General features: G+C 40.2%; 1 protein-coding gene across 2 annotated transcripts in view; it reads right to left on the reverse strand.

Annotated features, from left to right (window-relative positions):
• Positions 1-24,440, reverse strand: part of KCNK2 (potassium two pore domain channel subfamily K member 2) — a 90,849-nt gene that overhangs the window by 61,789 nt on the left and 4,620 nt on the right. For both annotated transcript variants that reach the window (XM_053383189.1, XM_053383188.1), the window contains exon 3: positions 9,126-9,237. In XM_053383189.1, coding sequence (XP_053239164.1) covers positions 9,126-9,237 — 112 coding nt within the window. The remainder of the gene's footprint in view (positions 1-9,125; positions 9,238-24,440) is intronic.

A 24,440-nucleotide genomic window follows, 5' to 3' on the forward strand; every position in this document is an offset into this window, starting at 1 on the left:
GCACATGGCAGTCAAAAGCTGCTCAACTCTGTAACAAAGCAGCAACTGAGGGCTTATTCACACTTGCCTTTCGCCTTGCTGTTTCCAGGCACAGGTCCACACTTAAGGCCTTTGCCCCACAGCTTTCTCTGTGAAAATCTATTCTTTAGTGCTCAATTGGGGCAAATGTCAATTTGGGTTCTCCACAGATTGCCATTTGTTCCAGTTGAACTTTAAAAAGCGGGTTTTCGTGGGGATAGCTCTGGAGCAAAGAAAAAAAGGCAATAAAGGGAACTTGGACACAAAACTTTAAAGAGTGGACACCACCTGGAAAGAATGGAGGAAAGGTAAGTGTGGATGAGCTCAAGATGCCATCTATGGTTTCATTGGTAACTGCTAGGCAGAACTGCTATAACAGTAACCTTTACATCAACCTTAAATCATGGGGTGATCAGAGGTCCTGCAGAACCAATATCACTTTCTGATGAGGACATGCTCAGCTGGCATGGAGCATCCATATCAAGGGCAGCGTGTTAATTGGTCCCCAGATTAAACTGCAGATGCAGTTCTCAGTTGGCGCATAAACTGGCACACAATTAAGGAACATGTGCATGCAGGAGTTAAATCTCTTCCCCCTGCAATCTATTAGCACATGAAAAAATAAAAGAGCCTTTGGTCTGGCATGTTTTGTTTTGATCAATTATCCATGTGACTGACAAACTGCAACACTATCTGCTTCCTATTCATTAAACAGATGTCTAAATTGAATTATAAGCTATTACATTGCACCTTGTAATTATATATTTGCCACTCAGGGTTCATGACTTCCACAGCATGTGATAAAAAGGGACAACTCCATTTTAATTAGCCCAGTGTGCTATTTTTAGAAAAGTTTGATCACCTGCAGGACAGATTTATTTTTTATTTTTTTAAAAAAGTGTGTGGGGCAAGTTAATGGTTACATTAACCATGCACTAAGATGGCATAAAAAGACAGGTGTGCAAATCAGAAATTAAGAATAGCTTTGTAAACTTGTAAGGTATCAATAAAAGGCTATAGCTGGCACATCTGTGCAAGGATTAGAATTGGCACATTTGTGATTTCATAAAGCATAGGGGACAGAAGGTACCAGCAGTTCTAGTTCTGAAAACATGACAAGAATCAAGCAAATAAAGGATAGATTTACTTCAGCTCTCCTATAAAAGCCACTACAGTTTTTGAGAGCCCTTTAACTGGGTTTGTACAAGTATTTCTTCCCAAATGCAATGATGATTCAGAAGAAAACAGTCCTGAACCATTAACTCAAGAGAAAATATCCAAGTTTCAAAAATTCAGTTACTAAAAATATAAAGAATATTAACCCAGCTTTTCTGACCAGTGCAATCCTATCCCTGAGTTAAGAACTGAATAAGGATAGGTACATTTGCTGGTACATTTTATCATATGTGGTAGAGTAGCAAAGGGATTTTGGGAGATGATACATAATGAGACGGCAAAAAAGAAATATTTCAGAGGACTCTCCCAAAAAGACCAGAAACTTTTCTCCTAGGAATAATTGGACTTGATGTACCAAATAATCAAAGGAGTTTGTTTCTGTATGTGACTACTACAGCAAGAGTACTATATGCCCCAAAATGGTGGGAGGATGAAGCTCCTACAAAAGAAGAGTGGAAGTTGAAATTGATGAAATATACTGAATTAGCAAGTTTAACAAGTAAAATAAATTAGAGAACAAGACGAGGCAGCCTTCAAGGAGGATTGGAAAATGTTTGTAGATTATTTTTAAAATTATCATAAGCATGTTAAGATTCTTGCAGGTTTGGAATAAGCTCAGCAGTAAAAGTTTTTCTGAGAATAAGGTGGAGGAAGAAGGTATAGATTATCTATAATATGCAGCAGCAATAGATAATTAGAGGAAACCATGGAAGGGTGGAAGGGAAGTTGATTATCTTGGAATTATATATCGGAAAAGGTTTGACTAATTGTATTTCATTTTTGGAATATAGATATATATTTAAGTACAGGATTGCTAAATCCCTTATTGCAGTACGGTTCCAGCATAGTTGCAGAAGGATAGTGAAACTATGACATATGAATATGGGAAACCTGTGGTCTTCCAGAGGTTGTTGGTCTCCAACTCCCATCACCCCTAGCCAGTATGACCAGTGGTCAGGAATGATTGGAGCTGTGGTGCAGAAACATCTGGGGAGCCATAGGCTCCCCACCTCTGCTTTAAGGTGTGAACAGGAGCAGATTGAAGTAGCCAAATTTTCTTTATGTTATACATTTTTTGTGGGAAGCAGAAGCTTTAATTGGATTTTCCTCCTCAAGCACCTAGATCATTTGTGTGAATTGATCCTTGCTCTTTTCAGTGTTGGACTATAACACACCAATATGATCTGGGACTTCAAATGAAAACAAAAAAAGAATGCATATGAGAAATCATTTCAGGGAAAATCAGCATTGCAGAATTGGGATACATCCAGCGATACTTGAAGCATGCCATGTTGGATTATAAGGGTCTTGTTAAAGTTTGGTCAAGAACCCAAGTGTCCAAGAGGAAAGAAAGAATGCAAGAGTTAGTCAGGGTTCAAGTGCTGTTACTGACTGTAAGAACTTTTCTGGAAAATGTGTTGCGTCTCAGAATTCAAAAATAGACCAATCTTAGGTGAACAACCACTTGTCGCTATACTCAAACAAAACCACAAGCCTGCTTGACAGAACCAGTCATGGCACCACTAAAAACAGTGCATATTTAGCTTTATGAATTCTTTAGGGCTTCTCTTAGATGCCTGCTCAAGAAAATCCTTCAGCTGCTGCTTCATAGACCTAAAGGGAAGTATATTGCCTCTGAACACCAGATACTAGTGGTGGCTAAGACAATCACATCTGCTTGCGAATGTCCTTGAACAATGAGCCGCCCTAGAAACAGAATGTTGGGCTTGGGAATTCCACCAAACTCAGTGCTAACAAGACAAGTTCAGATTACAGCGGTGGCCAGGAGGGCTTTTTACCACTTTATTCTGGTGTACTGTGACCCTGTGGCAATGCTTTAGTTACCCGTGCACTAGCGACACCAGCCTAGGCTACCATGTGTAATGCAGTTTTAATGATGGCTTGGAAACTTCAATCCAAATGCAGCCAACAGGGTACTGCTAGGTGCTTGGCGGTAAGAACGTATGATATGATAACTATGTTGTATCAGTTACAGTGGTTGCCAGTGCATTTCTGTGCTCAATTTATGGTGCTGGTGTTAACCTTACAGCCCTAAATGGTTTTGGACCAGATGACCACCATCTATATCAGCATTCCTGCATGCAGAAATCAACTTCTAAGAACTTGTATACCCACCTGTAAAAGCATTCATGCTTACAGGCACAAAGGAGAAGGCTTTTTCAGTGGTGCCCCCCCCCCCCACATTTGTGGAAATCTGTTCCAACTGGGATTTGACAGGCTCTCCACATCTGCTGGAGTTGGAAGTGTTAGGAGGCTGCTTCTGGTATGCATTACCTTCCTTGGACCTATACTTAGTGGAACATTCTATTCTCCCCCGCTCACCTCCAAGGTTGGACACTGAAAATTCTGTTGCTATTTGTATTGTTTTGACTGGCGCTGTGGGTAAAAGCCTCAGCGCCTAGGGCTTGCCAATCGAAAGGTCGGCGGTTCGAATCCCCGCGGCGGGGTGCGCTCCCGCTGCTCGGTCCCAGCGCCTGCCAACCTAACAGTTTGAAAGCACCCCTGGGTGCAAGTAGATAAATAGGGACCGCTTACCAGCGGGAAGGTAAACGGCGTTCCGTGTGCTGCGCTGGCTCGCCAGATGTAGCTTTGTCACGCTGGCCACGTGACCTGGAAGTGTCTGCGGACAGCGCTGGCCCCCGGCCTCTTGAGTGAGATGGGCGCACAACCCCAGAGTCTGTCAAGACTGGCCCGTACGGGCAGGGGTACCTTTACCTTTACCTTTAGTATTACTGTATATTTATTTTGTATTAATATTGTTCACTGCTTTGGGGACCTTAGGCTGAGAAGTAGTATATAAATAAACCACACCATACAACACGATCTCACTACTATGTCAAGATTTGGCTTATTGCATCATGCAAAACACCTCATGGTTATTTTGTGTCTCAATATTTTTTTACATATTGTTATAAATATGCTCAGTTTATATATCATTGTAAGCTATCTTAAATAAAGTCTCTCTATTCCCCCCCCAAAGTTATTGCTTTAACTGTATTGAATAAATAAATAAATACAAATAACTATGTTTCAAAAGGCATGGTCATTTTTTTAAAAAAAGACCTCCAAAATTTCAATTTCAGAATTAAAATGCTTCAGAGTTTTTTTGTTTGTTTTCATATCAACTGTCAAAAGGCCATATTTAGAACCAAAATTTAAGCATGACAAAATTCCAGCTCTGCTGTAGTAGGTAATAGCTTCATGATATAATGAGCTTCTAGAGCTATTATCAACTGACACTTGCCAGAAAATGTAGATAATTATCCCAACACAGGCTTATTGTTTTGCTACTTGCGCATGCCATGCAACCTCAGGGAGCACCCTCTTCCCATATATTCTCCAAATGGACATATTTAATTTGACCCTTGCTAGCCCTTTACATTCCAATATGTTACTGGGAGGGGATGGGGGGTGCCTTTTTCTGGAATCCGTAAATACAGCTTGGAATGTGTCATTGAGGAAGATTGCGGGGGGGTTAGAAGAATGTGATCTTTGACTGCATGAAACAGTGAATGCAAGGTCAAAAAGAATCAATACTCAAGGAGAAAAGAGGTGTTGGAAGGGGAGAGTAGTTGAGAATCATAAAGAGAGAAACAGCATAGATATACTAAGAATACTGAAGAAGAGGAGGAAGAGGAAGAAGAAGAGGAGGAGGAGGAGGAGGAGGAGGAGGAGGAGGAGGAGAGATTATAATCTTTGGGGTTTCATTCTTAACTATATTATTTCATCTTTGTCAGTGACTAGCCCTGTTTAACATATTTGAGATGTTATATTGCCTCAACTTGGAAAAGTGACTATACACACACACACACACAATTAGTGCTTTTTTCTAGGGAGACGCAGGGGTACACATACCCTTAAACATTTTGTGAATCTAAGTTTGGCCTCATTGAAGGGCAGTATATCAATATGAGTAGGAAAATGAGAACACCCCTAAACATTTTTTTTTAGAAAAAAAAGCACTGTATATGACAGAAGGTTGTAGACTGTTGAGCAGGTGAGCAAACTCAGCTGCTTTACTTGTTGGTAAACCATTGTTTCCCTTGAGAAATACGTACTAGCTTTCAAAACACTTCAGAACTGAAAAAACTATTTTGTCTGTACTGCCACTCTGTTGTACCCCCCCCCCCAAACCTACTCTAGCCAAGACAAGACTTCATTCCAGACTTGGTCAGTTTCTGCAAGAAGAGTGGCAGGGAGAGAGAGAGAAAAGGAAAGGAAGTTACCCAAATCAGTATAACTCTGCTCCCCCACCATAACCACCAAAACCCCACAATTCTTGTTTGGATGAAACGGATACTTGCTTATCTCAGATGTGAAGTGGTCAAGATAAGGATGGAGAGAATCGCCATAAACTGGATTAGGAATTAGTTGGTATTTATTTATTTAAATATTTCTATCCCACCTTTGTGCCTCATTCCAGGCAATTACAACTCTGCACAATTGCTTTCAAATTATAGTACTCCCAAAAACCACTTGAACCAAGAAAAGATGTAACATAGCGCACAGTGATTCCAATGGAGGGTCTATATGTCTAGCACAACATGATTAAGGCTGCAATCCTAAGCACACTTTCCTGGAAGTTAGCTGAACACAAACTTCCTTTCTTGGGAGTAAGCACCATTGAACACAACAGGACTTTCATCTGAGTATATATATGCATGGGATTCTGTTGTTAGATCATTGCTGAATGTGAAGTCAAGCTTGCTTTATTGTTGTGAGGTTTAAACACCTCCAGCAAAAGAAAAGTCCACAACCTCCACCCAAGGCAGTCTGTTCCATGCTCAAATAGCTCTTTTAATTTCATTGTACACTGGTTGTACATTGACAATAAAGGTATTATTATTATTATTATTATTATTATTATTATTATTATGGAAGCTTCTAACGTTTCTAAGTCCTGAGCATGGATGATGTGTGTTTTAACTGATTTTATCTATATCGTACCTTCTGTAACCTTGTTATGCACTACAGTGTTAAGCAGCATATAAATTGTTGAAGCAAACAAAATACATTGCCAAAGTGATTTGGGGCTGAATCGTAAGCAAGGCCAGTTTTCCAGTTGGTGTCCTCCCAGTTCAATAATGTGATAACTGGGTCTTAGAACTCATGATCTGAAAACTATTTCCCTGGATTCTTTTATCAGGCAGAATTTTCACTTGTTCAAAATGGTCAAGTAGAATATTTGCCTAACATTTCACAACACTACAGTTCATTCAGACTTTCCCTTAATAAAGTGGTACTCAACATATGCAAAACCAGAAGCTATAACGTAAGCTCTCTCTTCCTCTTTCTCTCATTAACAGGCCAATTCTGGCTTCCAGAGAACATAGTGTTGCAACATTTTGTGCATTTTTAAAGGTGGCTTTTGTTCCTTGCACCAATGAGAAGGATGCACCAAAGGAACTTGCATCAGCATAATTTAGAAGATTTGCTAAGTGTACATAAGCTAGTTTATGTGAACATAGCTAGTGTACTTAGCATTCTCCATCAATTAATGAAAAGAGAATTTGCACGCAAAATTATCCAAGAGGTGAGAAACAGCAGCAGATGGCATGATGGGGAACCGCTGCTGACTTGACCTCTGATCTGGTGCATCACAGATCCTTACCAAGAGAAAGAAGGGAGAGACAGCAAGGTTGGAGCAGTAAAAGGCAACTCCTCCCATGGGTTGTTTTTTTTTCCAGATCAGGAAACTTAGGCAGCCAGTGCTGTAGAAATGTTTACTTGAAAGAAAAATCCGCATACATCACCATGCCCACCTCACAACAACGAAGAAACCTTAACTCTACCTCCATCAAACTTTTGATGCAAGCTCAAACTTAATACATATCAGCTCAAACTTCTGAGCTAATACATATAATTGTTTCAGCATTTGAAAATAAGAGGAATGTTATGATCTACTATCACATGCTTGAACACGCCATTGGCACCATTCCCATTCTCATGGCTACCACAGTTCTTGCTTCTACTGGCTCTTCCTGATTGCCACATTTTTGTTTACACACAACAGACACTGTTACAACTGTTAGGGTTTGTACGCATGCAGACCTAGATGCTTCCGGGCCTCAAACAGCGTGCTCAGTTGCAAGCAGGACAGGCCACACATCAAACCACTGATACCCAGCTCAAATTTGCAGCTCTGCACATATTTCATATGAATGCAGTAAAACCCTGCCAGCAGGAAGAGGGTTAATAGTACAATTCCCCATTGTTCAGCTGAATCAATAAACTACATAACAAGATAGAAAATGTTCTGACCTCAGAAGAAATGCTTGTGCCCACAGGGGACATAGACTAGAGAGAGAAACATTATTTACAATAAAATTTTGTTTGAACTCATAGACCAGGTCTCTAATCACAAATGTGGATCTACAAGGATTTACTTTAGTCTGTTAAGTGCTAGCTCAAACCTGCCATCAACCATGGCATACCTTCCAGAATGCCAATAATTGCTTGCTATCTTTTTAGTTTCAGGACTTGAAGTAGCTTTGAACGACCTTATATTGTAAAGACCAGAAGAAAGCTGGAGATCGTCACACCTAGTGCGGGATTTGAATTTATTGCAAAGCCTCGGGAGGAGCTACCATTAAACACACATTATCCTATTCAATGCTGAAGGCTGTTTGTTCCATATTCAAAGCAACTGATGTGCACCAGGCCATTAGTGACTGTAGGGCGTTCAGAAGACAGTTTAAGCAAGCCAGCTCTAAAACAGGTTGTTATAGAGACAATACTATATGCCCAGACTGAGGCAGCTGCCTCAGGTGGCAGAATCCAAGGGGCACCCGCACCACCACCAGAGAAGCAAACAGAAGTGGCCGTGGCAGCTTCCAGTTTCTAGCAAAATCTTGTGAGAGTTCTGCAAGTCAATGTCACAGGGCTCTTGCAAGATCTTACCAGAACCTGGAAGCTGCAGCCGCATGATCCTGGTAAGTGAGGCTTTGGCGGGGGCAACCAGAGGAGTGGGTAGCACATAGCATGCACCACATGCACAGGGCAGCACTTTCACATTTTGCCACAGGTGGCAAAACGGGCCAGGCCGCCCCTGCATCTACCATGGGTTGCATGCCCTTAAACAACTGCCAATCAGTTACCCTGGAGAAGCTAATGTTCAATAATATTTCTAGTGATATTTTTTTTCAGTTCTCTTTCTTTGTGCCATTCATAACATTGCAAACTTCTGCCTCCTTCACCGGGAAGGGGGGAAGTCTACATTCCTCCTCTGTGTGTCCATTTTGCTGTCAAATATGGAGCTGCCTCATCCCTCCTTCTCTGTGACTGGGGCAAAATGCATATTTAAACACATGAACCTGCCATCATTGTGTCTAGTTTGGCATGGTGCTACTGCCCATTGAGCATCTGAAGTGAAGGATGCACAACATTAACAAGGTTATGAAGAATATTTGTCATGAGCTGTTGCACGCTACTAAAAGCCTAATACAACCCACTATGGTTAAATCTGAGTTTGCCTGCTACAGCTTTATAATAAAAATGCATTTCCCAAAGAGGCTGATTACTTAGAATGTTGAAAACATTGAACATATATATGAATTCTAGACAATATTTGTCTAGAATTATGTCACTTCTAGAGACCCAAATCAACAGCTTAAAGCACAAGCTTCCTTTAAAACATGAATAATCAAATAATTGGTGTAAACAGTGTACTAATGAACTGCACCTTTCATATAAACCTACTTTCTATTAAAGTTTTTATATCATTTATTGAATCTTATAAATGTAAGTGTGCATGTCTAATGAAAACTGTTTTTGCCAACATATCTGAACTTAAAATATAAAAACACTATTAAAATAGACAAACAAAATCTGCCAAACGAAAACATATATTGTAAACTAAATTTGTTTTAGGTAATACACTCTTCAAAATAGAATAATAAGTTTTATCCTACCTATGGTGGTAATAACAGTGCCAGCAAAGAAGAAGGAACTTCCCAAATCCCAATGACTGTTAGACGTGTTTCCTTTAGGATTGACTCCTGCATTTATTGCTGCCACTACTTGCTGCAAGTTTAAAGAGATATTTGTCAATATTTGTCAATATTTATGAAACATAATCAAGAATGTTAGAATACAGTGTTTTGTATGGTTTGTGAAGATAAAATAACTTCTCAAATGTCAGCCAATGAAAGAAAGAGAGAAACAGACAGAAATTTTGGGTGGCGTTATTCAACTGGCTTCACTTTTAGCAGCATCTAACCTAAGCTTGAAATATAATTAAATTCAAAATATTACTCATTTTTGCATCTCTTGGTTACTCTTCATGTCTTATATTGCTATGAAATCAAGAGTTTGATTGTTGCGTCCCTAGAGGTTCAATGCAGAGGCTAACTGTTGATGTTAGAGGGCAGAGAAAGCCTCTAAATTCAAGTTTCCTGAAAATTCTCTTGATCCTAACTGAGAACTATCACATGGGCATTTAATGGCTATTATACAATGCAACATATACTTAGAGCCTGGGAGATCTAACAGCATAGCATTTTGTTTCCTCCTCTCTTGCTGTATTGGTCACGTTTTGCGTTCCTGGGACTCCAAACTGCCTGAAGCTTCCATCTCTGATCTAACACCAAAGGCCATGGCTGGCTTTGATTATTGTGGCTAATGAAAGGCACTTTGAACAGAAGCGTGATACACTCTAGAAAGTCAACAGGTGCCAGGTAAACCTCCCCCTCCTACTGAGTGGTTGCTTCAAGGAAGATGGTGAAAACAAAAACATATGCCTGGGTCAGAGGAGGCAAGTGGGAGAACTTCTGATATTTCCAGGTTCTTGCAGAGAGGAAGGTATGGAATGGAGGGTATCATCACAGGAGAGAAGATGGCAGACACTTAACATTGGTTGCTCCTGCTCAGACACCTACCCACCCACACCCAAACACGTAGAGACTTGAGTAGCCATGATGTTTAGATACCACCCTGCCACCTGATGGTGCTGTTACTTAATGCCAAGTCAGCCCACAAGAAAGCAACTCTCGTTCATTATTTCATCCTGGATGAGGTAGCTGGCCTGGTGTGGATTACTGAGACCCAGGTGAGCATGCTAGGGGTTTTGTGACCTTCCTGATTTTTGCCTGCCTGGGTACTCAGTACAGCAACAGTACAGACCAGAGGGGAGGCTTGGCAATCATCCACGTAAATTCCATCATTCTCACCAAGAAACCAATCCATCTGGGAGCTGGGTGTGTTTGTACTTAGTGCTGGATTGCAAAGACAAGTCTACCACCCACCTCACTGCACAACCTCTTCCCGGACTGAGCAGGCACAGGCGGTTCTGGTGATATGTAGGAGAACCCCATGAGAATAGCCTTGTGAGACCTTAATACCCTCTTTATCAATAAGAGGAAACTGCATAGTGCAGAATGAGGCTGCCAGGTTGGTGACCATGTGTAACTATTCCTGAAAGCATCCCATTGGCTGCCAGTAAGCTAACAGGTCCAAGGCAAGATGTTAACACTAGCCTTAAGTGGCTTAGACTATTCAGGTGCAATCCAAACAATCCTGTTCACCAAGGCATTTGATAGAAAAATATACTGTTTCTTGTTATTTAACTGTTAACATATTCAATTGCTTTTAAATGCGCTCACTCTCTCGCTCTCTCGCTCTGTGTGTCACACACACACAAACCTACCTACCTACCTACCTACCTACCTACCTATCTATCATCTATCTCTCTATCATCTATCTGTTTTATTGTTTGCCAGCTTAGGCTCCTTTGGGAGGAATGATGGGATTGAAAATAAATAAATAAGCAAGCAAGCAAGCAAGCAAGCAAGCAAGCAAGCAAGCAAAATGCATATCTGGGATTCTGACACTAGGAACATATTTAGGGTTAATCTTTTGAAAGACCTGGTTGAGTTATGCTTCTGTGAATAAAAACTCTGAAACCACAGGTTTCAATGTTGAAACAGCCAATAAAATCAATGAGGTCCTACACACTAAATTGTATTTATGCACTTGCCTGCTTCATTACTCATGATTAAAACAACTCTTGAGAGCTGTCTAACTTGCACCGAAGTAAATTGCTTTATGGATAAGGATGTCCTGTACATTTCTGGAGAAAATACTGGAATATTAATGTCAACGTTAAAAACTTTAGATTTCAGATAAAATAAAAATACATGTTGAAAACAATTTGTTTGAAATAAAGATGATGTTCAGTGCAGCTGGAAAGTATAACAAAGAAAGAACTTTACTTTTCATTGCTTCATTGAGAATTGATTTTAAAAGCTGTATTGCAAAAGAGTGCTAACTTTATTAACTTTATTATTATTTATTATGATTTATTTATTTATTATTATTAACTTTATTAACTTAGGTAAAATCCTGCAGGCCTAAAAGTTCCTAAACCTTTATTTCATTGAATCTGTAGTTGCACACTTGATAAATGCTATTTTAGACACCAGTTCCAAATTTTGCATTAAGTTCCACTGATCTGGTTTTAATGGAACTCATTTGAAAACAAGGGTGCTTAGAATTACAGACTTGCACCCCCGATCATAGAAACACTGGGAACATATCCCCATCAGACCCATTACACAGATGTAAGAACCACTCATTTCAATAAAGCTCAGGTCCAATTTACATGTAATGAAAAGCGAGCAAGAAGAACCGCCCCATATAACATCGCATGTGCCTTGCTTCTTATACAAACATGTCGCCTTGCCTCTGTCTGCGCTGTAAGAACACCAGGGATTAGCAGCCCAGCCAGATACTTTAATGGTGTGCTACCACTGCACATATAAAAGCTGAGGGCCCAGCTTAAAATACAATTTTAGGCATGGGTGAGTAATTCTTGCCTAACCAGCACCATGTTAAAAAGGAAGCCTTTCTATGTCTACATACTTAGCATCACATCCCTTTGCACCAGGTTCAGTTGTAGCACTACAAATAGGATTTATTCACTTGCATACAAACTCCAATATTATTTCTGGTACATATTTGCACCAACCTCGGATTGGGACACTAATGTGCCTTTCCTATGAGTAGTTGTGCTTCCAGAATAGCTCATGGGGTAGACAAAAGGCATATACTCCATGATTCTATTCTGTGTGTGTCTGTGTGTGTGTTCTCTGTGCATGCACCATAGTTGTCAACCTTCCCTTTTTTTGCGGGAAATTCCCTTATTCTAGCGCCGTTTCCCACTGCTTCCCGCTGCTATCGCAGATTGTTAGATATCCCGTAGACTGTCCCCGGGACAGGTGAGGCTGCTAGTCCCTTATTTTCGAGGCTGCTGATCCCTTATTTTCAAATCTTAAAGTTGACAGCTATGGCATGCACGCACACAACTTTTTAACCCAAAGGCCCCAAAGTGATAAATAGTATATCAATACAACAAAACATACAATCAAATTACAATCAAATACAATAAATCAGTCCTCAAAATAACAATATCAAACAGATACTATATATGAATATATGGAAACAAAAAAATAAAAGAAAGCTTTTCCTAGCGAAATAATTAAAGGATGCTATCCCCAACCCAATATCCCATACACTTAGGATCCAGAAACCTGAGCAGATTATAAACACTTGAAAAGCTAGCCCCAGCTACTTATCCCATTTCAATTATTATCCATTCTCTTTTAGGCCATGTAGTTCAACACCCTGCTTGATGCAGGAAATCCAATATTCAAGCATCCCTAGCAGAGCAGGAGCAGCCGGTGTGGTGGGGGCAATGCTGGGGAGCTGCCCTCCCAACACCAGTCCGTAGCTTACCTGGACAGACACTGGCTGTGCAGCAGTGAGGTCAGCGCTGTATGAATGCACCAACAGTGTGCCTGCACAGCCCTGGCCTCACTGCCACCCAGTCCCATCTCCAATGAAATAAGCTACAGCAATGTCAGTGTCTGGAGGGTGTTTCTGTGGCACTGCCACCATACCAGGCATTCCTGGTCAAGAGGTTTCCGCTGAATGTTAGACTGAAAGGGCCATAGCTCAGTGGTAGATTATTTGCTCTGCATGCAGAAGCCACAAGTTCAATGCCCATCATCTCCAGGTAGGACTGGGAAAGGCCACCTGTCCAGAAGCCTAGAGAGCTACTGAGACAACACTGAGCCAGATGCGCTAATGATCCAACTAAGCAGAAGGTAGGTTTATGTGCTCCTAAATCTAAATTCCTCTAAGTAAATTCTGTTAGATCGAGTCCTGCCCTTCTTTGCTATGGAGCTATTGGTGTATAACAGTCATATAATAATGAACAGTAAGGGCAGCAATTCCAAAAACCAATTTGTACAACAATTCAGTTCATTCATAATTCTGGTAGGCGGAGATATATATTTGTAGTTATGAAAGCATTTTATACCACCTTTCAGCACCAATAAGAGCCACTAAAGAGCAAAATCCCAATATGCTTAAATAGATACGTCATAACTAGGCTTGCCATTTGTCAGGAAAATTCCTGACATGTCCTGGTTTTCAGGTGTAAAAATATGGCAACCTTAGTCATAACCACAATACATACTCAAGCATTTGGGGATTTTATTTAGCTAAACTGGATCTACATAGGTCTTTCTCCCAGCTGAACCATATGGGTATGTTGGGAGCAATAGCCAAAAGAAGGGGTCCAAGAGCTCAAGAAGTTCTTAGTATTCTAATCACGTGTTCCATAGCATGGCTATATACTAATACTAGCATGAGTCAGGGGAACAAAGTCACAGAGAACTCCTCCAGACATGCCCAAGGCTTACAAAGGCACAGTGGAGCCCATTGTTTTACTTTCAACATGATAACTTGTTTAAAAACCATCTCATGACATGAAGCTTAGATTTCTGGTCAATCCAGTCCATTCACCGCCTTTGAATAAGCCACATGTTTGACACTTTCTAACAAAAACATTTTCATTCATGCACTACTGTAAGAGCCACCAGCATCAAAAACTCTGCCCATGCATGTAAAAAGTTAACTAGGGAATGTTGGCCAGCACAGTGGCACTAATGATGCCCTCTTAATACTGACATTGGTGGTACTTATCTGGACCCTATGCGACAGGGTGGTGGGCCCGGGATTGTGTGGGCATACCGATCGGAGCACCAGATTGGATGTGCTAGCTTGCCTACTCAACCCTCACTTTGTCACTGTCCTGCGCTGCGGCCACACCATCAAGCTAATGCCCTAGGTGTACCTGTGCTTCACTGCACTGAGTGCTTTCACTCTTAACAGCAGGAATGACCCAGAAGACAGTCCCTTCTGCATTACACTCTACCCTTTCCCTTTCTACAGCATCCATGAGTGTATAGTTAATAGAGGAACCATTCATTTTGGAGGTTTGTAAGAAGTAGAAAAGCAACTGTGCAGGGTATTGATTTAAAGCAGCTACCACACAACTGCTTCTTTGGCTGAAGCTGGATTGAGATAAGAAGTGTGACTAGGTATATTCTTATATTTTTATTTTTCAAACTTATGGATTGCTATCATCACTGAGGATATTGTTAATAGTGCCCCAATATTAACTGCCCAAGGCAGTGGAAAAAACAAGATAATATATATATATATATAGAGAGAGAGAGAGAGAGAGAGAGAAACTGAGCACTAGCAAACATGTGGTCAGCTGTTTGTTTGTTTTTATTTGCACTCTACAAATTCAAATGTGTACAGACTCATTTAAAGGCATCCACATAACCTAATATGTTTGTTCACAAGGCTGTTACCACAGTAGGGCTTTCAAAAACTCAAGTGGAATTTTGTCATGTGATGGGAAAAGTAGAGGATGTATGGAGACATGATACATGTGTATTCTTGAGGGACCGTTACAATATTTAATGCAGGGATGGGGGACCTGCGGCTCTCCACGGGGATGGAATTCAGGATGGGACCAGATAGGCCCAGCCAACCTAGTTATTTTAAAGGGCAGGCCCTGACTACCTAATAGCTTTGTTATCTAGGAGTCTCAGTAAATTTTACTTGTGTTACAATTCCACTACTCAGGTCAGCTTTCCTCAACCTGGTTTTATACAGGTAGCCTAAAGTCCACCCTTAAAGATGTTTCTTACATATATATTTCGTGTCTATGTGGAAAATCATGACTAATCATAAATCCCTCCACCTAGAAATTGCAACATTCTCAGTAGGATTACACAACAAACCATTAAACCAATAGCACTTTACAGGGCACATTATTGCATTATCAGGCATTACAATGCAAACCACATGTTTTTAAACAACTCACTGGCTTTCCCATAAGAAAGTGGTCACCCCACTTGCGACTTTGGCTATACTACGCATTTGTGTGTGTGTGTGTGTGTGTGTGTGTGTGTAGCCACAGGAACCTATAAAATTTGATAACCCATTAAATCATTTAACTTCAGATGTATTTGACGCTGTGATGGATCACCATGTTAAAATAAGTCTCCCTGGGGAAATACTACATTAAAATGAAGACAGACATAAAAGGTCAGTTCCTCAAGCTGTGCATATTTCTGTTTGATTTTACAAGTGATGATTTAGCCTACGGTTACGTGCAACACATTCCAGTTTCTAACCATTTATATCAGTGAAATCCCATTACTTAGAAACCAAATCCAACATGGCTGTTCCCACTGGCTGACCACTTGCTTGTCCACCATCTTTCTTATAGCAGTAATAGCAGTAGAAAGCGTGTTCTCATTAAAGGAGAGCACGTGTTGCGGATGAGGCCGAGCAAAGCACCCCACAGTTACCAGGCAGGTTAGATTCAAGGGGCTTGGATCGGATTGGTAGTTGGTGTTACTGGGGTAAATTTGATGTTGCCAATTTAGGGGTGGGATCAGAGGTTATTTAAACAAGGTCCACAGCATGTTCCTTTCTCTTTCGCTGTGGGCACCGGATCACCTGCCCGCCCTCCCTTGATTGGGCTTGCGCTTTGACCTTGCTATGCCTGTCATGGGGTCGTCTGCATTGGTGCGGGGGCCTAGTAGGATTTTTTCCTTTTGGCTGATTAGTGTGTGCCAATTGGTTTTTGCCTACTGCATAACAAATCGTCACAACTTGTAAGGTTGGCGGTTAGGCATTGGTTAAAATTGGTTGGTGGAGGGGTATGGATTGGCTGTGCCTGCCCCTCCAATGCTGCTGCTGCATGGGAATTCCATTAAAGGAATTCAGGGGCTTACCACCCTCTCGTCCAAACCCTTGGTGCAGGGTGCGGGCCGCGTAAGCTCCTGGGAGCATGCGGGGAGTAGCTGAGGGTCTGTGTCGCAGCTCCAGTTATCCCTGATCTTGTTCCTCCACACTGGCTCTCGCTGGAATCCGGGAGTCAGTGCTGTCCCCCAAGGTGGGGAGGACAGCTAGTCATAACCAATGCCTAAGCAACCACTCACAATTTGTATGTTAATAAAGTTGTGGCCAAAATTATGCCAAAAACCTTAAACAAAAATTATGTGTGATGTGTGAATTATTGGGGTAGGGGTGTTTTGGGGACCTCATCACGCAACTAATAGCACAAGGCCACTGAAGAAGAAAACTTCCATGAACAACTCATTCACTGCAGGAATGCATATGACCTAGACTTCTGATAACTGAACCTGTCAGAAAACTAGTTCACCTATGCACACATTTAGAGAGAGAGAGAAAATGTTGGAATATACTGTAAAGAGGCCCAGAGTTTTGAGTCATCTGAGTAAACCCATAAAGAGCTCACACCTGTGGGTGTTGCAACCATGCAGATCGCCTGTGTTTTTAAAAGTGTCCTATTTTGGTCTTGTAAGAAGAAGAAGAAGAGTTTGGATTTGCCACAGATGACTTTCGTTAGAAATCAGGCAGTATTTGGAGTATAACATATTATCCTTTGCGTACACCAAAAAGCATGACAGTAAATAAGGTGTCCCTCATTGTTGATTAAATCTCTGGTTTTGGATATTTATGGAGGCAGGAGTTGAGAGACAAAAGCATGTTAATGGAGAAGAATCCCAGAATCATAGAACTGTAGAGTTGGAAGTGACCTTGTGGGTCATCAAGTCCAACTCCCTGCAATGCAGGAATCTTAACTAGATCATACATGACAGGTGGCCATCCAACCTCTGCGTAAAAACCTCCAAGGAAGGAGAATCCACAACCTCTCATGGGAGTCTGTTCCACTATACAACAGCTCTTCCTGTTAGAAAGTTCTTCCTGGTGTTTAGTAAGAATCTCTTTTCTTGTATCTTGAATCCATTGGTTCAAGTCCTACCCTCCAGAGCAGGAGAAAACAAGCTTACTCAATCCTCCATGTGACAGCCCTTAAGTATTTGAAGATGGCTAACGTATTTCCTTTCAGTCTCACTACTTTTCCCAATTAAAATTCATTTTGTTAGTTTTGGCCCAGTTCTCTAATCTGCCAAGGTTATCTCGAATCCCAATTATCTTCATTGGCCTTGGCTACCCCTCCCAGTTTGGTGTCATCTGCGAATTTGATTAGCATCCCCCTCAATACTTTTATCCAAGTCCTTTATGTTGAACAACGGCAGGCCCAGGACACAACCCTGTGGTGCCTTACTTGGCATTTTTTTCCAGGATGACAATGAACCGTTAATGAGTATTTGTTTGGTCCAGTTATCTTGTCCAGGTCTTCTTTTCTCCCCTTTTAGAAAATTGGGACAACATTTGCCTGTCTCCAGTCTGCAAGGATCTCACTTGTTCTCCAGTAATTCCTAAAGAATTACATCCACAAGCTCCTTTAGTACCCTTGGGTGCAGCTCATCAGGCCCTGGAGATTTGAATTCATTTGAAGTAGCTAGGTGTTCCCTTACCCCCTCTTTTCCTATGTTGGGCTTCAGCTTCCTCCTTGTGTTGTTTATTCTGTTAACAACAGGCTGTGCTTTCAATTTGGGTGAAAATAAGAGTCAAATAGATGTTAAGCAGTTCTGCCTTCTCTCTGCCACCCAACAGCATTTCTCCATCTTCTCCAAGCAAGGGGCCTACTACTTGCTTGTTTTTCCTCTTGCTTCAAACAACTTCTTTTACAAAATAAAGCATGGAATTTGCTTCATAAGGATGTATTTGAGAAGCAAGGGTGGAAGTGGAGCTAGGCATTCAGTCATATGGTGCACTCCAAAGAGATTCCCCTAGTGAGGCCTACTGCATGTAGGGGAAGTGCAAAAGGAAATGAGAAAGAACGACAATCCCATCTCTCCACCAGCAGCTCCATATAGCCAAATGAAATCCCAATTAACACTTTTTGGTAGAACACTGAATGTGGGTGCCACTCTGATTGCCAATGTCAGCCATGCAGTGCTCGCACCATAGAGATGATGGTGAAAGTGTACAATTAGACTGAAACTTGGGACAATTGTGACTTGTGAGAGTGGTCTCATTTATGTATATTTATTCTATTTATTTATAAGACTGCTTACATATCCTAAGGTCCCTGGGCAGGTTACAACAATATCTTACTTTCTTATTAAAATCTTAGCAGAAGTAATACCTTTCCAAATGGTACAAAATAGTATAAATTCATCAAATGGGGTGGGTTTCACAAAACAAAATACCTTAACTATCAAAGGCCAGGGTAAAGATGTGTGTCTTCAACATATGTTGTATAATGAATATGCTAGAAATCTGTGGAGAGAGATCACCACAATTTAGGGACTAACACAGAGAATGCCTTCTCCTAGACCACCCCTCCCCACACTTCTGAGGGTGGCAGGGTTACCAAGAAAGTCCCCTCTGAAGATCAAGAAGGTCAGTAGGCCTGGAGACAGTCCTTCAGATATTTGATGCCAGAGACATTTAGGACTTTAAACACTAACATCAGCACTCTGAATTCATCCAAGAAATGAATTGGCAATCAGTGTAGCTGATTTCAAACAGGGTTCTATGAGTTCTAATTGAACCCCAGCCAGTAATCTGGTTGCTGCATTTGATAACAGTTTGCCTTTTCACATCATCTCTAAGGGCAGTCTAATGTAGAGTGCATTGTAAACAGTCCAATCTGGAGGTAACCACAGCATGCAGCACAGTGGCCAAGCCATCTCTTACAAGAAGGACCACAACTGGAGAACCAGACAGAACTGGAAGTAGGCACTCCAGGCCACCAAGGCTACCTGAAGCTCCAGCAGCAGTGTTGCATCCAGGAGGAACCCAGATGTTGTGCTGGCTCACTGCTATGAAAATGTGGTCTCTTTGCAACAAAGTTACTACTTTGGAAAAATATGTCTGAATTCCCCATAACTTAACAACTGCCTATTTGTAGCAAAATCTCTTCAGAAAACCCAAAATTGTGGATTTATTTTCAACGTATGTTGACATTTTCTTTCTCTGTAAGTATGCATAGTGAACTAGTTATCCAAAAAGGCCCTCTTTCTCAACCAGCTGGGTTCTATCCCATCCTATTTAAATTATTTTTAACTTTTGTGTTAGCATTGTGTTAGTATTATTATGAATGTAAAAGCAGCATTCAAGGTTACCCTTATTGCACACTGTCTGAAACATTATTTTTATTGTGGTACACAAAACTGAAAGCTATAGGTCTGTGCTAATGGTGTGAATCATGAAAATATGAAATGAGAAAGTCATAATAGATCATATTACATCACTAAGTTCATCTTCCTGATAGTGGCAAGAAGATGTGAATGAGTGCACCACCAAAGGGTCTTCAAGCATTCCTTTTGACAAAGTAAGGTGAGTGTGTTTCACTGACAAATCAATCATTCATGTTACAATTCATTTAGTTATTCATATTAAATTATATGAAAAGTACAGAAAGACAAGAAGGGTTTTCTAAGGAAAAAAGCTCAACTGCTAAGAAATTTATGAAATGTCTCTGATAATTTCACTGTGTAGAAAAAAATTGGGTTTATGAGTGGGAACATGTTCCCCCAGTTCTTTGACTATTTTTTGAAACTCAAACCAGTGTTTAAGACTACTGAATACTGCCTGAAACATTCACCTACTTTCATTTTTAAAATGAAAGTGAAAATATTTATCTTTTATAATTATTGTCATATGCATGTCTGCCCAGAAGCTATCCCTACTGAGTTACTTCCAAGTAAGTGTATAAAATTTTAGCCTTTTGTAGCTCTCAGAAACAGCCTGAAAAAGAAAATACCTCCTTGAATAAACACCATGGATACCATAATTCAACTTTTCCTGTACAGTCGTACCTCAGCTTCTGAATGTCTTGCGGGTCAAACATTTCGGCTCCCGAACGATTGAAAACTGGAAGTGAGTGTTCCAATTTTTTAACATTCTTTCAGAAGCCGAAAGGCCAATGGTGCTTCTGCGGCTTCTGATTGGCTGCAGGAGCTTCCTGCAGCCAAGCAAAAGCCACACTTTGGAAGTCAAACGTTCGGAAGTCAAACGGACTTCCGGAATGGATTCTGTTCAACTTCTGAGGTACAACTGTATTGAACAATCATTCAACTCTAATATCTCAGACCCTCGAAGTGTCCCTATATTCCAGCGACATCCCTGATTTAGAGAAGCCATCCCGGTTTCTGATTTGATCCTGGAATGTCCCACATCTCCTTAGGATGTCCCTATTTTCATTGGAGAAATGGAGGGTATGGAGTTATCCGACCCCTGAACCATCTGAAGGCAATCCTGTATAGGGAAGTTTTTTATGTTTAATGTTTTATTTTGTTTTTATTTATGTTGGAAGCTGCCCAGAATGGCTGAGGCAGCCAAGTAAGATGTGTGGGGTATAAATAGTAAAATTATCATTATGGAATGGGATGTCCCAATTTCATTGGAGAAATGTTGAAGGGTATGCTATCTTACCTTCTGAAAAGGCTATGATGGTCTTGCTCTAGATCTGACTTCCTCACATCTTCAACATAACACATATTATACTTAATTCTAATCAACAGTGTCTGGGATTTCAACATACCCTACTCTGAAGTAAATAATATGTGTAGTGCAATTTATAGCTTACTGGCTTTAGACTTGATTATAATGGTTCCAAAATATAATATACACTGAAAGGAAGATTGTGGTCACTCAAAGTTAATTAATAACTCCATAATTATTCAGCAGGTTCTTGAAACCTGATGTCAGTTTTCAAATAATACATCACTGCTGCATCATTAGAAAAGTTACTTCAGAGGAAGCTGACTTCTCAAAAGTTAACAAAATTTCCTGATTAACCAATATTCTGACACAAATGAATGCTTTTCATTGATTCAGTCCATACTTGAATGGTTTTCAAGTGCCAAGTATGCCACCTAGCTAATGTATGAACTATACCATTGACTACTGGGTTTCTCCAGTTGGAAGTGTGTGTTCATCTCATGGAGTCAGATTACTAGGCGTTTTATCACTCCGTGTTATGATGATGATCTTATCAAATGTAGACCCTAGACCAGAATAATAATTTCAGCCTAAGGTACTGGAGTTGAATGATTATCCCAAAGAAAAAATGTTGAATAGTAAGAATCCATGGTGTCCATTTAGAAAGTTGTTTTCTTTTGTGCCTTTTAAAAGCTGCAGTTCTATACATGCTTATCCAGAAGCAAGTCTCACATAACTCTGTTTACATGCAGAGACTTACACTATAAAAAGTTTCTTATAAGTACTTTCACTTTTCAAGAAATGGAGCCCCCCCCCCAAAAAAAAGATATAAAGATGTCAAGAAGTCTAATTAAAATTATGGTAAGTTATAGTAAATAGGGACCTTTATCACTATGGAGGATATTGACTGAGTCAAACAGACGTGTTTAAAGACTGTGGGAAATACAGTGGTACCTCGGGTTAAGAACTTAATTCCTTCTGGAGGTCCGTTCTTAACCTGAAACTGTTCTTAACCTGAGGTACCACTTTAGCTAATGGGGCCTCCCGCTGCCGCCGCACCACCACCACACGATTTCTGTTCTCATCCTGAAGCAAAGTTCTTAACCTGAGGTACTTTTTCTGGGTTAGCGGAGTCTGTAACCTGAAGCGTCTGTAACCTGAAGCGTCTGTAACCTGAGGTACTACTGTACAAGCACTTAGGCAATGAAAACATTTGGGAAGTTGCAAAATTAGGATAGTAAAAAATCTTGGGAAGGGAGAATTACAGTAGTACCTCGGTTTAAGAACAGTCCGGTTTAAGAACAATTTGGTTTGCAAACTCCGCAAAACTGGAAACAGTGTCTTGGTTTGAAAAGTTTACTTCGGTCTAAGAATGGAATCTGAATGGTGGAAGGGCATTGGCAGTGGGAGGCCTCATTAGGGAAAGCGCGCCTCGGTTTAAGAACGGATTTCCAGAACGGATTAAGTTCGTAAACTGAAGTACCACTGTATAGTGCTATAGTGGTGAGGGAGGAGATAATTCAAGTTTAAAGAAAAACAGTCAAAAATGTTAGCATTGAAATCCCCATTAGAAAAACCTCCTTGCAAATTTCACATTATCAAGTTGTCACAACTAGAATACTAAGGTTCAAATCTTAGCCAGTGACCAAGTGAAAGGTCATAATAATGACCTACTTAATAGTTATGTTGTTGAAATTAACACAATTTTTAAACTTTCTACAGATTACTCATTTTATAGACATGATAAAAATAGGGCTTATGGGAAAAGATTGAAGTGAACAGAAATATTATATGTGCTACACAACCCTAAAAACCATTTGAAGCCACAATAGTTCCACTGATGGTAAACCCCTAACTCCTGAGTAAATGGATTAAGCATTCAAAGTACCACATATAGGTTATCTACCACAAATTAATAGCAATTAGGGATGTTCCACTTTAGATCAAATGCTATTGAGTTAAATCTTAGCAAGAATCCTACTGGTGATTACAGAAAACTTTCATCAATAATTAGTTGTGATATAAATGTCCCATGTGCATGCATTCATAGGATTGCTTCAAAAGGTCCTTGTTATACTACAACTGCCCATAGTCACAAATGACTAAAAAATTATAGGAAGCTGAATTTAATTTTAGCCTGAAACAAGATAACAGGTAACTATTGTCTGAAAACAGAACATTATAGTGAATAAATTTCTGTAATTTTCTTCACACTCACTCTATCATTAGAGCTATCTTAATACCCTACTATTGCATAATGTTTATCTTTATATCCTTCAGAAAATTCAGTTCTAAAATACTGTTTATGTGTTCAGTCACATGGGAGAACAATCCCCACTGAAGCGAAAACTGTTATTATAATTGTACCATGAATGAGCAACTGAACTCCATTGCTCAACACAATATATTTTCAAGAGCAATTAAGTAACTACATAAGATGACAGGAGGAGGGCAAACTTCCAAACAAGAGGAAGAGTGAAAGCTTATGCCTACTATAGAAAGTATGGAGAACCTTTTGCACTCCAGATGTTGCTGAACCACAGCTTCCATCAGGCCCAACAAGCATCGCCAATAACCAGGGATGATGGGAATTGTAGTTCAGCAGCATAAGGAGAGCCCTAGATAACCCACAACTTCTGCTATAGAATGGCAATCAGGATGTTGGCTGCAACTCAGGTGAAGCTGAACTTTTCAAGATGGGCAGATCATAAAGTGAGCCCAATAAAATGATGACGCTGTCACCCAATGTATATTAAAACGGGCTAAAACTGCTCCCTTTAAACAAACATACAATCAAAACCATCCTATCAGTTGGTTGCTGGATTATGTCAAACTTTTCTCACTACCACCTTGGGAGCCCTCCAGAACCAACTATTTGTGGATTAGGGGTGCTTAAGAAATGCAACCTTTGCCAATTATTGTATGCATTTGTGAAATATCTGAACACAAGAGTTTCGATTAGGACTGCTTGAAGAGTTTAGTACATCTTTGACTTTCTATATAAAATTACCTGACCCACACTTTAGCAATTAATGAGAGGATCTGAATTGAGCTATCTACCTGATTAACACTTTTTCTGAATGTTAAGACATAGTTCTCAGCAGTTTAAGCATGCCAAAAATATGCATTTTTGTAAACACTTTGTGAGGAAATACACATTTAAACAGTGCTTTTTTCGGGGGGGATGCAGGGGTACGCATACCCCTAAACATTTTGTGAATCTAAGTCATTGAAGGGCAGTATTTCAATATGAGTATGAAAATGAGAGTACCCCTAAACATTTTTTCTTTTTTGAAAAAAGCACTATTTTTAAATATGCATTTCGGGAGAAAATTCATGTTCAAATTATATCTTAAGATGCATATTTAAATAAGAGTTTTTGAAATTATCATATATATATTTATAAAAAAACAGATCAGCGTAGAATGGAATAATGGGTAAAAACATGTTAAAGTGACACAGGCTAAAAATAGGCAGATTCAGCCATACCTAGCTGGGGCATCAGCTATTTTCATTCAGAGCTCTATACATTGACA

The sequence above is a fragment of the Podarcis raffonei genome, chromosome 3, assembly GCF_027172205.1.
Source record: "Podarcis raffonei isolate rPodRaf1 chromosome 3, rPodRaf1.pri, whole genome shotgun sequence".
Lineage (NCBI taxonomy): Eukaryota > Metazoa > Chordata > Lepidosauria > Squamata > Lacertidae > Podarcis > Podarcis raffonei.